Source organism: Erpetoichthys calabaricus, chromosome 6 (assembly GCF_900747795.2).
Source record: "Erpetoichthys calabaricus chromosome 6, fErpCal1.3, whole genome shotgun sequence".
In the NCBI taxonomy this organism is placed as follows: domain Eukaryota; kingdom Metazoa; phylum Chordata; class Cladistia; order Polypteriformes; family Polypteridae; genus Erpetoichthys; species Erpetoichthys calabaricus.
Genome location: NC_041399.2, coordinates 1107377 through 1122163, shown reverse-complemented (window position 1 = coordinate 1122163; position 14787 = coordinate 1107377). Strand labels below are relative to the sequence as shown.

Below are 14787 nucleotides of genomic sequence, written 5' to 3'. Positions count from 1 at the left end.
TGTCTACATTTGGTCCTTTGTACTAAAACATGGAAAAAGTTTGTGTTTTAGGTGTGTGTTCCACATTTCTGTCACCCTACACTTACAGAGATCTTTGTGGACATGGAGCACACGTGAAATGCATGTGTTCTGAATAACGAGATATTTTTTTAGCCTATTAGGTACCTGACCCCCTGATAGACGAGGCTTCAGTTGGGGGACATTTTTGCGGTTTCTCCGACGGTGGAGTGGATGGTACAGCAGGCTGCTTGCTGATGGGCTTATCGACACATTTACAAGACAAAAGACGCTGAATGGAGAGGTGCGAGTGGATTTAAGGTGCGCCAGATTTACAAGTTTTCTCGTCAGCTTTGGTAATTCTAGTGTTAATATGCAGTTAAAATCCCTAATTGTGATTCATCTTATTAACTGAACGTCAGCCTTAAGAAAATAAATAAATGATTGAAACATCAAGTAGCAACGATCACAACCTGGCCAGATTTGGGGTTAACTGTGAAAACACACAAATGTACACCAAAGCAGAGAGTGACAACGTGCAGAAAGGATGAGGAAGGACCTGAAGAACAGGGAATGGGAAAGTCAGCAGCCACACATGAGAGGTGGTCTCACTTCAGAGACCCTCCGTTCCAGGCTCCAAATAAGTTTATTCCAAAAACATCAAAGGGACACTACAGCAGAAATCGCATCGAGAGGTGAAAAGAGAAACCAACAAACTGCCAGTGAAGTAGAAACAAACAGCAAGCAGTTCTTGGAGTAAAAAGACCACCAAAGACAAATGAAGAAACCTCAGGGACACAAAAGGAGAAATCTTCAACAACGAAAAGGAAATAGCAAAGGAAGTGAACAAAGGTTTGTAAAGGAGAAACAAATGAAACGACTCAAGCGGAAATAAAACAAACTGCAGGGTCCAAAGTTATAAACTGGAAGAGTCAGATGGGCGTCAAGACCCTCGAAACATTGAAGTTGAAATGATTTGTGCTTTGCTTCACCGTTCGTAATGACTACGTTGAAAACATTCCTTAGTAATAAAGCACTATGCGTTATTCCTGAGTTTCCATTAAAAGACACTTTCCAGTGCCAGTTCTGACTTGTTAACTCCAGACCCTCCTGTATTCAGGTTTCGTGTGCAGCCCTCCTCATGCTAAGAACAATCGATGTTTCCATGAGTCCCACCTCTCAAGTCAGATGCCCCCTTAAATCCTCTGGGCGTCGTGCTGAGACCTGAAGGGCGGTTGTTTCTTCGGCCTCACTGGGGTCTGCTGACTAGAGATTGATGAGCTACGGTGGGCTCCATGGCCTCCTCTCTCCAGGATTGTTCTTATATTCCCAGATATCTGCTTGGATGTACAGAAGTCCGTGTGTGAACATCTCCAGAACTGTGCTGCATAAGCTTTTAGGTTTTTATTATTTCATTTTTGTTGCATCACCTGGGCAGTGTCTACTTAACACAATTGGGCAATCAGGGGTCTGCCCAAATTCAGACTCCATGGCGTCTCCACTTAACACGCAGTACCACCCCCAGTGTTTATGCTGGCAGGTCCTTGGTGGTCATTGAGTCTTACGAGAATGTCAAAGGCCAGCAGGAGACCCAGTTTTGTGGGCCCCTCTATGGATGAGTGTATTTGTACAGAATCTGATGTGATCCCATTGCTGTTTTGTGTTTGACTTCACCAGGACCCCCATCTTGGAGCCGGAGGTATGCCTGGAGCAGGATTGTCCGAGGAGCACCTCAAGCTGCTCCAGAGATTCAGTCCAATGTGCTGTGCCACGGAAACAAACTCCATAACAGGTGACGCCATTTTGACTTCTGATTTGGTAAACTTGGCCAACAAGGACACGATAGGCTTCTTCATCGCTAAATTTAAGAAGCTGTAAGGCACTCCATGGACGAGCACATACAGGTGGCCTTCACTGTCCTAACATACAAGTGACGCGGTGACGAGAGCACCACTAGGCTTAGCAACACACCGATGGGCGACTGACTGCGTAATCAGAGAGAGGCACTGGTAAGAAGTCTTTGACAATACGTAATCGAGAGTATGTGCCCCTGTAAGACCCCCGGCCTGATGATCCCTTCATGATCCATAGAGCCAGTACCTCGTGTGTTTTAATAAAATTCATTTGAATTGCTTGTCCTCGTTTACGCAGAGTCTTCATGGCGATATTAAACGATCTGACCGTTCACTTCATCTCGGCCGTCCATCCTAATATTTCGTTATATTAAAACGGAGTCACTGACTGTCTGTACACGTCTTCTATTGAACTCATGAGTGTGCACATGACCGTCACCCCAGGCTCCTGACCTCCGTCATCAGGGTGTGACCAGCCCGGGGTCTGCTGCTGTCACCTCTGCAGAGGACAATGAGACCACCTTTGATAAATGACAGCTGGCCTGATGGCTCTCAGTCACTACTATGACATGACAAAGGTGGTCTACTCAGATTGGGGGCCCTAAACAGTGCGTGTCCACAGCTCATCCTGCCCTGTTGTCTGCAGTGTTGTGTTGTCAAACGTGAGACCTCCTGATACCCTTCGACTGTCGTTAGAGAGCCACAGAGTGGCTTGGCATTGTGGAGATCCCTCACATCCCTTAATGGAATCACAGGACACTTTTAAAAATGAAGGATCTCAACAACAAAACAAAGTCGGCGTCACCTCAGAGTGGGTCGTCTAACGTGACGGGGACTTCTGTTTACACCAATGGCTGCACGTCCAGTCCAATAAAGCACTTCTGGGATGAGCTGGAACTGCAAGTGAGGAGCACCGATGTGGGGCTGTGAAGTCTGAAGGACAACATGACGCCAACATGGAGATGGAAGTCCATTAGGAGTCGTTAAGGGGGCCTGCAGGAGTCGACACCTTGGAGAATTCAGGCTGCTTTAGGGCTTTGTAGGCTATGAATGAACATTTATGACAAACATGAGCTCATCCCGCCTTGTCTCACACTGGGGTACCTGAAGGTTGGGGACCACCTAACGGAAATGTGTACTTGGAAGGGAGTCATCAGACAAAAGGCAGTAGAACTGTAAAGTTTGTCACATGTTTAGTGTGTTAAAGATTTGCTGCCACCCTTGTGGCACTCAAGAGTGACAGGTGGGCCCAAACAATGGAGATGTTTAGGGTGGGCGTCTGAGTTTTATTGTTCAGAGAAGCACACATAAGCCTGAGCCCAAAACTGGCAGACCTGCTGTCTCTGCCTCGGCCCGTCGTGTCCTCATTCACTAGCTGAGGGTCCGGCGAGTGTCCTAAAGCTTCTTGCTGAAGTCACAGCTATCCTGTCCCCACAGTGTCATATCTTCACACCTGACCATTAAACACTGAGGAGTCATTGATAGGTCAGGCGTCAGAAGAGGTGGTCAGTGACAGCGCCCCCTCTTTCTGTGGGTGGCACTACTCACCTTGGCAGAGCCCTGCAGGTGTCCCCTTAAGCGTGAGACAAAAAAGAAATCCAATCAACATTAAAGTGAAATTTAGACATCCTTTGGTGAAATCACAAAATTAAATAAAGAAATCAGAAGAAGAGGACGACGTAAAGTGGACAACAAGACAAACACCCAGAAAGCCAAAGGAGCAGCGGTCAGCCTGCCGTCCTTCAGTGTCTTGTGTGATGGCCGCCAGTGCAGGACACCTGAGGCACAGAGCCAACGGGCCCCTTGATTTGCACTTGTCAGGTGACAAGGCCACCTCTGCCGGGGGCTCGTCTGTGGCTCGACTCCAAGGTCCTCATAAGAGTGGTGGAGACGTTCAGATGAGGCCTTTGAGATTCATCAGGCCGAGTTACCCAAGGACTGAGCTTGAAGGACATTGGCATGTCTGACTTTTGCCAAATTGTAACCCGTGTCTGTGGGCACCAAACTGAGGAGACAAATGTCACGTTTTCTGGTGTAGACGAGAGGAAATAAAAAGTGCAAACCCTCACCTTGCAGTCCCTCAGCCAGCCCGTGTCCTGTGTGTCCATTGAAAGTGGCCGTCATCGTGGTGATTGAGCTGAGCCCTCTGTGCCCCTTTTCTCTGGTGCTGATCCCCACTCTTCCTGATGTCCACACTCAAGTCCCACTCCAGACAGGCGCTGCTCCTGACATTTCTTAGCCTCAGTCTACGACCTTCATGGTGTTTCCATTCCCATATTAACTTTCTAAATGGTGGCTTCTGTCCTCCTGCTCCTCCTCGTCACTCTCTCTAAAGTTCTTGGTAAAAGTCGCTATATAAGATCAGGTTTGATGATTCCAGCGCGTGTGACTGTCAGCAGAAAAGGAGAGGAGGACGCCAGCCGAGGAGTTCAGAACACAACAGCTGGAATAATGACGCTTGTCATTGAGATTGAGCTGCTCCATAGCCGACAGCCTGTCCTCCTCCATGTTGATGTCACCTGTGCTCAGGTCTGTTCTTCTGATGATGTGACATAAAGCTGGTGGTGGGCCATTGATTTCAATGTCTGCCTGCTGAAGTCACTCCCAGACCTGCGCCTTCCTGTTTCAAGTCCTTTGTCATCTCTGTCATGTCTCTCATCTCCACAAGGTGGTGCTGTTCTTCATGTCCTGTCACTGCGTCACAAAGTCCGCTCCATAGCCGTCACAGCAGTGCTTCTCTTTCTGTCGTTTCTCTTTCTTTTTGTAGCTTCATATCCTTTATCAGATATTCTCAAATTAATTGCACGTCGTTTACAAATTGAAGGCACTTGACTGTAATCAATGTGTAACAATACAATGGTGCGCAGAATGGCCGAACTATTCGAACCTGCGCAGCTGCGTTAGCGTTGTTAGAAGACGTCACAAATTGAAGAGTCAGAGGAGAGCGCCTCATATTTACAGATCATATGCACTTCTTGTCTTCTGAGTCGATTTCGATTTCCAAGAGCTATCGTCGTGGTGCTGTGCCCAGTTAGGATACTGGGATGGATACTTGACGTCATTTTAATGATGAAATGTGTTACAGTTCACAGAGAAATCGTTCATTTAAATAACGTCAACGGTTAATAATTCAACATGTGGGCGCGCGGTGGCACGCTGCTGCTTCATAGTAAGGGGGTCCTGTCCTGGCTGTCCCCTGCCTGGAGTTTGTGCTTCAGTGTCCTCCCAAAGCCATGCAGGTCAGGGGATTTGGTGACGCCAAGTTGGTGCCACCCATGTGTGTGTCGCACTCGCATTCACCCGCCGATGAGCTGCCACCCTGTCCTACGACTGTTCCTGCCTTGTGTTTGATGCTTTCAGGGACTGGCGCTACCCTGGATACCATCGAAGGTGCCAGACCCCCAGATTCCTGTCTGTCCCTTTTCTTGCCCTACATAACCAAACACCACCCACTAAACCTCTTTGTGATAATAAAACTTGCTTTAAACTTTGAACCCTGACTTTCCAACAAATGTTCAGAAACATTGAAACATCTCCATTATACACGTTTCATTATCCCACCCAGGGTCGCTCCCATCCCAGCAACAATCCCTGGAGGGGGTGCCAGCTCACCACAGGGTGGATATGAGGGCACACACACACACACACGAGCGGCGCCAGTTTAGCATCTCCAAATCTCCTAACCTGCATGTCTTTGGGAGGAAACCCACCAGGAACACTCAGGCAGGCAGGGGACGCCCGGGACAAAGCCCTGAATATCAAGTAGCAGCACTGCCACAGTGTCACCGTCCCACACGTGTTTGATAGACGCTTGTCACCATGAAAAGGAGATCAAGTGTTCTTGTTAGAATTCTGAAATGTTCAGAGAGCTGTAACGTCACGATGTTCTGTGTGGTGATCACTGCCTGCGCTCTCCTGTCGGCGACTGGGATGAAGCATTGAACGTCCTGCTTTACTTACGATGGGGTTTGACAAACTCGAATGAATGAAGCATCGATTTGAAGGTGAAGGTGACAACATTGATAAACTACGAGCTCAAAGGGGACATTTCCAGATGAAAGCGGACATTTGGATCTCAGCAGGGACCTTTTTCTCTTCACTTTGTCTCCTCTGTGGTCATAATACACTTCTGGATGACACTCGGACACTGGGCTGTCACATTGACTTTCACATCTGACCGTTTTTATTTCAGGCACTGCACTGTGGGACCTTCTGAACTTGAACTATTGACTGCCTCTGCCACCCTGTGCCACTTTTGTTGCTTATACCGCTGCTTAAGCCACCAAATGGTATGATTTTCTTTGCCTCTATTTCACATTCGCTGAAGTTCTTCTTTTGTCCTCATGCTTTACCATTTTAATAAAACACTGAGCAGAGGGGGCTCTTTAGACTGATTTGCATATTCAAAAGGAGCCTTTGGGCCAGCAAATCCACAGTCAGCTCTGTCGATGCAATTGGCTGAGGGGCTCGCGACACTCCAGCCGTGTGAGTTTAAGGGGGGCCGTCATTTAGAAGTCCTGGAGGTTAAGCAGACCAGTAGCTGTGGGGGTCCTGCGGGTCCAGTGGCGGTGGGCTCTCAAAATGCCAGGCAGGGCCTCCCTGCAAGCCTGAGAAGTCCTTTCTCTTGGGTTTGTGCAGCAAAGGTAAGCAATGCCTAATAAAGATGAACAGCGAGCACCGGAACACGGTGATGATAATCAAAGAGCGGAGACTGGAGACCGAGGAGACGGAGATCGGAGAGTCAGACCTGCTGACGACGGCCTTGGGAGTGAAGTGCAAGAAGAAGAAGAAGAAGTGGAAAGGATCACAGGAGCCTAAGGGACCAGAAGGTGTTCAGTAACTGCACTCCTTCCTTAATCGATTAATCCATTTATTTGAAGAACTGAAGTTCAGTCGTTTAAATGTAATAACGAAAGTTCTAGGAATCCAAAGTCCAATTTGAATCATCATGCCAGTGCAATACAAGTCCTGTTGGACTTCATAGAGGATGCCATGGAGGAGCCTGCAGTCGTCTATGAGGAGATGCCAGCTGATCAGCACCTCCAGCTCAGGGTCACTGAACTGACCTGCGTTGTAGTAGAGACTTGGCAGACCTGGCACAGGCGTCCTTCATAGAGATAGTGGGCACCCCTAATGTGGCGCGGGAGGAGATTCCAGACCAGACAGGTAGAGATCGGGGGGGGTCACAGTCAGACGTAGGCACAAGGCAAACATTGGGGGTGTCACATCACTTTCAAGTGGCAGGCAGGGATGAGGAGCCCCAATGGGCCACCTAAAAAGCAGTCCTCAGAAAGAGAGAAAGAGAGAGCTGGTGATAGTGGGGGCTCAGTCATTAGGGGGGATTGAAGCTCACAGAGTGTGGTGCCATCTGGGTGCACTGGTGGGAGACCTCCCTGGAAGGGTGGATAGGCTCTGGGATGCAGTTGTCATTGTCCAAGTTGGAACAAATGACACACATAAGGGTGGTCTGTCAGTTCTGCCATCCAAATTCAAAGAGTTAGGTGCCAAACTGAGGAGACGAACTGGCAAGGTGGTCTTCTCTGAAGTCCTGCCTGTGCCAAACGCCAGTCCTGGTAACACTGAGGAGTTTAGAAGGCTTAACACATGGCTGAGATCCTGGTGCAGGGTAGAGGGGTACAGGATTAGGGGGCAATGGGATTCCTTTGGAACAGATGGGGCGGGTTACGTCTGAACTGGAGGGGCACCGATGTGTTGTGGGGGTCGTTATAAGGAGTTTAGTGGAGGATTGGGGGCGAGGAGTTTAGGACAGGCCAGGTTTACATCTATACATGGAGGAACAAACAATGGGGTAGAAATAAAAATGTGTAGTAATGTAAATTGAAATGTAAAAGAAAAACGAGTAAGACGACAAAAAGAGCTTGTCGTCACGCTGGAAGTCTCAAAAATAAAATAATAATGGAGTTTATGCAGCAGAGCAGAATTACGATATTACAGCTATAAAAGAGACCTGACCCAATTACAAAGATGGCGGTGGGCCGAACAGAGAGGGGTACACATTTAATAGGCAGGATGGACAGAACAGCAAAGGAGGAGGTGGGGTTGCTGTTTCTGTCAAAGAGAATTTAAACACAAGTCCTCTTCATTTGGGTGATGAGCCCATCTTAGTGAGGACGTCTGGCTTCACCTGGAGAGCATTAAAGAAAGGGGTCATACTGTAGGAGTGTGTTAAAGACCACCCAATGCAGACAGTCACTTCAACACACATCCTGTTAGTAATATTAAAGGGGGTTAGGGGGGATATTATAGTCATGGGGGGCGTTAACTACCTGAATATTAACTGAGATAGCCTTACAGATGGAGGAGCACAAGAGCAGGAGTTTGTAGACGTAATCAGTGACTGTTTGTGAACTCAGTAAGTTAAAGAGCCAACACGGGGTGAAGCCTGTCTGGATTTAGGGTTCTGTAATAATCAGGATGAACTGAGGGGGTCAAGGTGATTGGACCACGAGGGTCACGTGACCAGAATACAATAACAGTTCTCAGTATTTTATAAGAGTGTGGATGCAAAGGCTGAAATTGTTAAGTTTAACTTTGGTAGGGCAGACTTTGAGCAGATGTGACAAAGTCTAAGGAGGATAAACTGGGATAAGAAGTCGAGTGTGGAGACAGTCGAGGAGAAGAGGGCAGGTTTAGAAATGTCTGACAGGTCATACAGGACAGATACAGACCTACATCTGGAATTCATAGGAAATGTGAAAAAACTACGCAGTGGGTTAATAAAGAGTTAAAAAAAGAAGAGCTGCAAAGGACAAAACAGACAAATAAAACGAATAAGACGAATAACTGCAAAGTGAATGGTACGGTGTATGAGAACAGGAGAGCAACCATTAAGAAGGACATCAGGGAGGCTAGACGACAGCTGGAGAGGAGAACAGCAGATAAGGAGACAGACGACCATAAGAGACTCTTAATAGTAAGAGAAGAGTCAAGGAGGAGGTGAAGAGCATCAGGAATAGTAAAGGAGGATTAAAAGATACAGACAGGAAGATAGCAGATGAGCTAATGAGGTCTTCACAAGTGGATCACCTCAGAGCAGTAACAGGGTCTACTAAGGAGGTGCGGAGGGATTTAGAAATTACAATACAATACAATTTATATTTGTGTATCCCAAAATCACACAAGAAGTGTCACAATGAGCTTTAACAGGCGATGCCTCTTGACAGCCCCCCAGCACTGACTCTCTAAGAAGACAAGGAAACACTTGTAGGGAAATAATGGAAGAAACCTCCGGAAAGGCAGTTCAGAGAGAGACCCCCGTCCAGGTAGGTAGGGCGTGCAGTGGGTGTCAAAAAGAAGAAAGGGGGTCAAAGCGCTATATAAATGTAATGAATTATTATTATTATTATTAATACAACACAATACACAGAACAAAAGAAATCCTCAATACAGTAGAATAATAACAATTTCACAAGTATGGAGCAGAGTTCAGATAGATAGATAGATAGATAGATAGATAGATAGATAGATAGATAGATATGTGAAAGGTGCTATATAACTCATAGATAGATAGATAGATAGATAGATAGATAGATAGATAGATAGATAGATAGATAGATAGATAGATAGATAGATAATGAAAGGCACTATATGATAGATAGATAGATAGATAGATAGATAGATAGATAGATAGATAGATAGATAGATAGATAGAAATGAAAGGCACTATATGATAGATAGATAGATAGAAATGAAAGGCACTATATGATAGATAGATAGATAGATAGATAGATAGATAGATAGATAGATAGATAGATAGATAGAAATGAAAGGCACTATATGATAGATAGATAGATAGATAGATAGATAGATAGATAGATAGATAGATAGATAGATAGATAGATAATGAAAGGCACTATATGATAGATAGATAGATAGATAGATAGATAGATAGATAGATAGATAGATAGATAGATAGATAGAAATGAAAGGCACTATATGATAGATAGATAGATAGAAATGAAAGGCACTATGATAGATAGATAGATAGATAGATAGATAGATAGATAGATAGATAGATAGATAGATAGATAGATAGATAGATAGATAATGAAAGGCACTATATGATAGATAGATAGATAGATAGATAGATAGATAGATAGATAGATAGATAGATGATAGATAGATAGATAGAAATGAAAGGCACTATGATAGATAGATAGATAGATAGATAGATAGATAGATAGATAGATAGATAGATAGATAGAAATGAAAGGCACTATGATAGATAGATAGATAGATAGATAGATAGATAGATAGATAGATAGATAGATAGATAGATAGATAATGAAAGGCACTATATGATAGATAGATAGATAGATAGATAGATAGATAGATAGATAGATAGATAATGAAAGGCACTATATGATAGATAGATAGATAGATAGATAGATAGATAGATAGATAGATAGATAGATAGATAGAAATGAAAGGCACTATATGATAGATAGATAGATAGATAGATAGATAGATAGATAGATAGATAGATAGATAGATAGATAGATAGAAATGAAAGGCACTATATGATAGATAGATAGATAGAATGAAAGGCACTATATGATAGATAGATAGATAGATAGATAGATAGATAGATAGATAGATAGATGATAGATAGATAATGAAAGGACTATGATAGATAGATAGATAGATAGATAGATAGAAATGAAAGGCACTATATGATAGATAGATAGATAGATAGATAGATAGATAGATAGATGGATAATGAAAGGCACTATATGATAGATAGATAGATAGAAATGAAAGGCACTATATGATAGATAGATAGATAGATAGATAGATAGATAGATAGAAATGAAAGGCACTATATGATAGATAGATAGATAGATAGATAGATAGATAGATAGATAGATAGATAGATAGAAATGAAAGGCACTATATGATAGATAGATAGATAGATAGATAGATAGATAGATAGATAGATAGATAGATAGATAGATAGATAGATAATGAAAGGCACTATATGATAGATAGATAGATAGATAGATAGATAGATAGATAGATAGATAGATAGATAATGAAAGGCACTATATGATAGATATAGATAGATAGATAGATAGATAGATAGATAGATAGATAGAAATGAAAGGCACTATAGATAGATAGATAGAAATGAAAGGCACTATAGATAGATAGATAGATATAGATAGATAGATAGATAGATAGATAGATAGATAATGAAAGCACTATATGATAGATAGATAGATAGAAATGAAAGGCACTATATGATGATAGATAGATAGATAGATAGATAGATAGATAGATAGATAGATAGATAGAAATGAAAGGCACTATATGATAGATAGATAGATAGATAGAAATGAAAGGCACTATATGATAGATAGATAGATAGATAGATAATGAAAGGCACTATAGATAGATAGATAGATAGATAGATAGATAGATAGATAGAAGAGAAAGGCACTATATGATAGATAGATAGATAGATAGATAGATAGATAGATAGATAGATAGATAGATAGATAGATAGATAGATAGAAATGAAAGGCACTATATGATAGATAGATAGATAGATAGATAGATAGATAGATAGATAGATAGATAGATAGATAGATAGATAAATAGAAATGAAAGGCACTATATGATAGATAGATAGATAGATAGATAGATAGATAGATAGATAGATAGAAATGAAAGGCACTATATGATAGATAGATAGATAGATAGATAGATAGATAGATAGATAATGAAAGGCACTATATGATAGATAGATAGATAGATAGATAGATAGATAGATAGATAGATAGATAGATAGATAAATAGAAATGAAAGGCACTATATGATAGATAGATAGATAGATAGATAGATAGATAGAAAGATAATGAAAGGCACTATATGATAGATAGATGATAGATAGATAGATAGATAGATAGATAGATAGATAGATAGATAGAAATGAAAGGCACTATATGATAGATAGATAGATAGATAGATAGATAGATAGATAGATAGATAGATAGATAGATAGATAGAAAAATGAAAGGCACTATATGATAGATAGATAGATAGATAGATAGATAGATAGATAGATAGATAGATAGATAGAAATGAAAGGCCATATATGATAGATAGATAGATAGATAGATAGATAGATAGATAGATAGATAGATAGATAGATAGATAGATAGATAGATAGATAGATAGATAGATAGATAGATAGATAGAAAGATAGAAATGAAAGGCACTATATGATAGATAGATAGATAGATAGATAGATAGATAGATAGATAGATAGATAGATAGAAATGAAAGAAAGGCACTATATGATAGATAGATAGATAGATAGATAGATAGAGATAGATAGATAGATAGATAGATAGATAGATAGATAGAAATGAAAGGCACTATATGACTCAGATAGATAGATAGATAGATAGATAGTAGATAGATAGATAGATAGATAGATAGATAGAAATGTGAAAGGCACTATATGATCAGATAGATAGAAAGATAGATAGATAGATAGATAGATAGATAGATAGATAATGAAAGGTGCTATATAACTCATAGATAGATAGATAGATAGATAGATAGATAGATAGATAGATAGATAGATAGATAGATAGATAGATACTTTATTAATTCTCATACTCCAGCAGCATACTGATAATAACAATATTAAATTAAAGACTGATAACAATGCAGGTATACAGACAGACAATAACTTTTTATAATGTAACGTTTACCCCCCGGTGGAATTGAAGAGTCTCATAGTGTGGTGGAGGTACGATCTCCTCAGTCTGTCAGTGGAGCAGGACGGTGACAGCAGTCTGTCACTGAAGCTGCTCCTCTGTCTGAGATGATCCTGTTCAGTGGATGCAGTGGACTCTCCATGATTGACAGGAGTCTGCTCAGCGCCCGTCACTCTGCCACAGATGTTAAACTGTCCAGCTCCATGCCAACAATAGAGCCTGCCTTCCTCACCAGTTTGTCCAGGCGTGAGGCGTCTTTCTTCTTTATGCTGCCTTCCCAGCACACACCTGCGTAGAAGAGGGCGCTCGCCACAACTCTCTGACAGAACATCTGCAGCATCTTATTGCAGATGTTGAAGGACGCCAGCCTTCTAGTGAAGTATAGTCGGCTCTGTCCTTTCTTACACAGACCATCAGTATTGACAGTCCAGTCCAGTTTATCATCCCGCTGCACTCCAGGTATTTATAGGTCTGCACCATCTGCACACAGTCACCTCTGATGATCACGGGGTCCATGAGGGGTCTGGTCCTCCTAAAATCCACCACCAGCTCCTTGGTTTTGCTGGTGTTCAGGTGTAGGTGGTTTGAGTCGCACCATTTAACAAAGTCCTTGATTAGGTCCCTATACTCCTCCTCCTGCCCACCATTGCAGTGTCATCAGTGAACTTCTGCACATGGTAGGACTCCGAGTTGTACTGGAAGTCCGATGGCTGAACAGGACCAGAGAAATTCCAGTCCCCTGTGGCGCTCCTGTGCTGCTGACCACAATGTCACACCTGCAGTTCCCGAGACGCACATACTGAGGTCTGTCTGTAAGATAGTCCACGATCCATGTCACCAGGTATGAATCAACTCCCATCTCTGTCAGCTTGTCCCTAAGGAGCAGAGGTTGGATGGTGTTGAAGGTGCTAGAGAAGTCTAGAAACATAATTCTTACAGCACCACTGCCTCTGTCCAAGTGGGAGAGGGATCAGTGTAACATGTAGATGATGGCATCCTCCGCTCCCACCTTCTCCTGGTATGTGAACTGTAGAGGGTCGAGGGCGTGGCGGACCTGTGGCCTCAGGTGGTGAAGCAGCAGCCTCTTCATGGTCTTCATCACATGTGATGTCAGAGCGACAGACCAGATTAAATTAGAGATTAAAGAGGTTGACATCACACAAATCACCAGGAGCAGATCAGATGTACCACCAAGTTCTTAAGGATGCCAGCGAGTTCAGATAGAAACCCTGACACAGATTTATAGGAAGTCACTGAGCGCTGGAGAGACTCTGAAGGACTGGAAATGACAAATATCATCACGTTATATAAAAAGGGTGACAGGGCAGAGCCAATCAACTACACACCAGTGAGCTTAACTGGCATCACAGGAACATTAATGGAAGGAGTTATTAAGGAGAAGATGGAGCAACACCTGGCAAGGACAGGACAGCCAGCGTGGGCTCAGAAGAGGGAGGTCGTGTTTTACTAACAGGCTGGAATTCTATGAGGAGAAACAAAAGGATACGACCAGAGAGGAGCAGATGAGATTAGTGATGTGGACTTTCAGAGAGCATTTGATGAGGTGTCACATGAGAGGGTGGGCACCAAACTGAAAGCAGTAGCAGGTCAGGGTGATGTTTTTAGATGGGTACAGAATTGGCACAGGAAGCTGAGGGTGATGGTGTGAGGCACCTCCTCAGAATTGGTTTGAATACACAATGGGAGGTCTGAACATCCAAAGTCCACCTCATGAGAAGGTTTAAGGAGTCGCAGAGGACTCGATGTTCTCAAGTGCCAGTCAGTGTTCATAAGCCATTAACAGAACGTCAGGTTATAATAATAATAATACATTTATTTATATAGCGCCTTTCCCATGCTCAAGGCACTTACAGAATATAATAAAGAACGGCAGCGTATACAGTATATAGCATTGTACAAACCAGATAAATAAAGAAGATTAAGACAGTGAATTCTGAAAAAGAAACAAAGACACCATAACTGATGGTCTCACACACACACACAGGTTACATGAGCATCTTGACAGAGAAGGTAATAAAGTCAAGTCAAGCTAAAAGACAAACTGAACAGATGAGTTTGGAGTTGTTGTTTTAAACAATTCATGGAGTCAGCTGACCTGATTAATGTCGGCAGGTAATTCCAGAGTCAGGGCGCTATACAGCTGAAGGCCCTGCTGTCACCCATGGAGT

The 14787-nt window shown here is 42.8% G+C and overlaps 2 protein-coding genes across 2 annotated transcripts in view; one reads left to right on the top strand and one right to left on the bottom strand.

Moving 5' to 3' along the window:
* nsun6 (NOP2/Sun RNA methyltransferase 6) overlaps window positions 1-2135 on the top strand; it is a 28977-nt gene extending 26842 nt beyond the window's left edge. The window contains exon 12 of the mRNA XM_028803330.2: window positions 1675-2135. Within this exon, the coding sequence (XP_028659163.2) occupies window positions 1675-1875 (201 nt within the window). The 3' untranslated portion in view covers window positions 1876-2135. The remainder of the gene's footprint in view (window positions 1-1674) is intronic.
* The window catches only part of LOC114653165 (ADP-ribosylation factor-like protein 5B), a 79061-nt gene that overhangs the window by 52818 nt on the left and 11456 nt on the right, over window positions 1-14787 (bottom strand). The window lies entirely within an intron of this gene.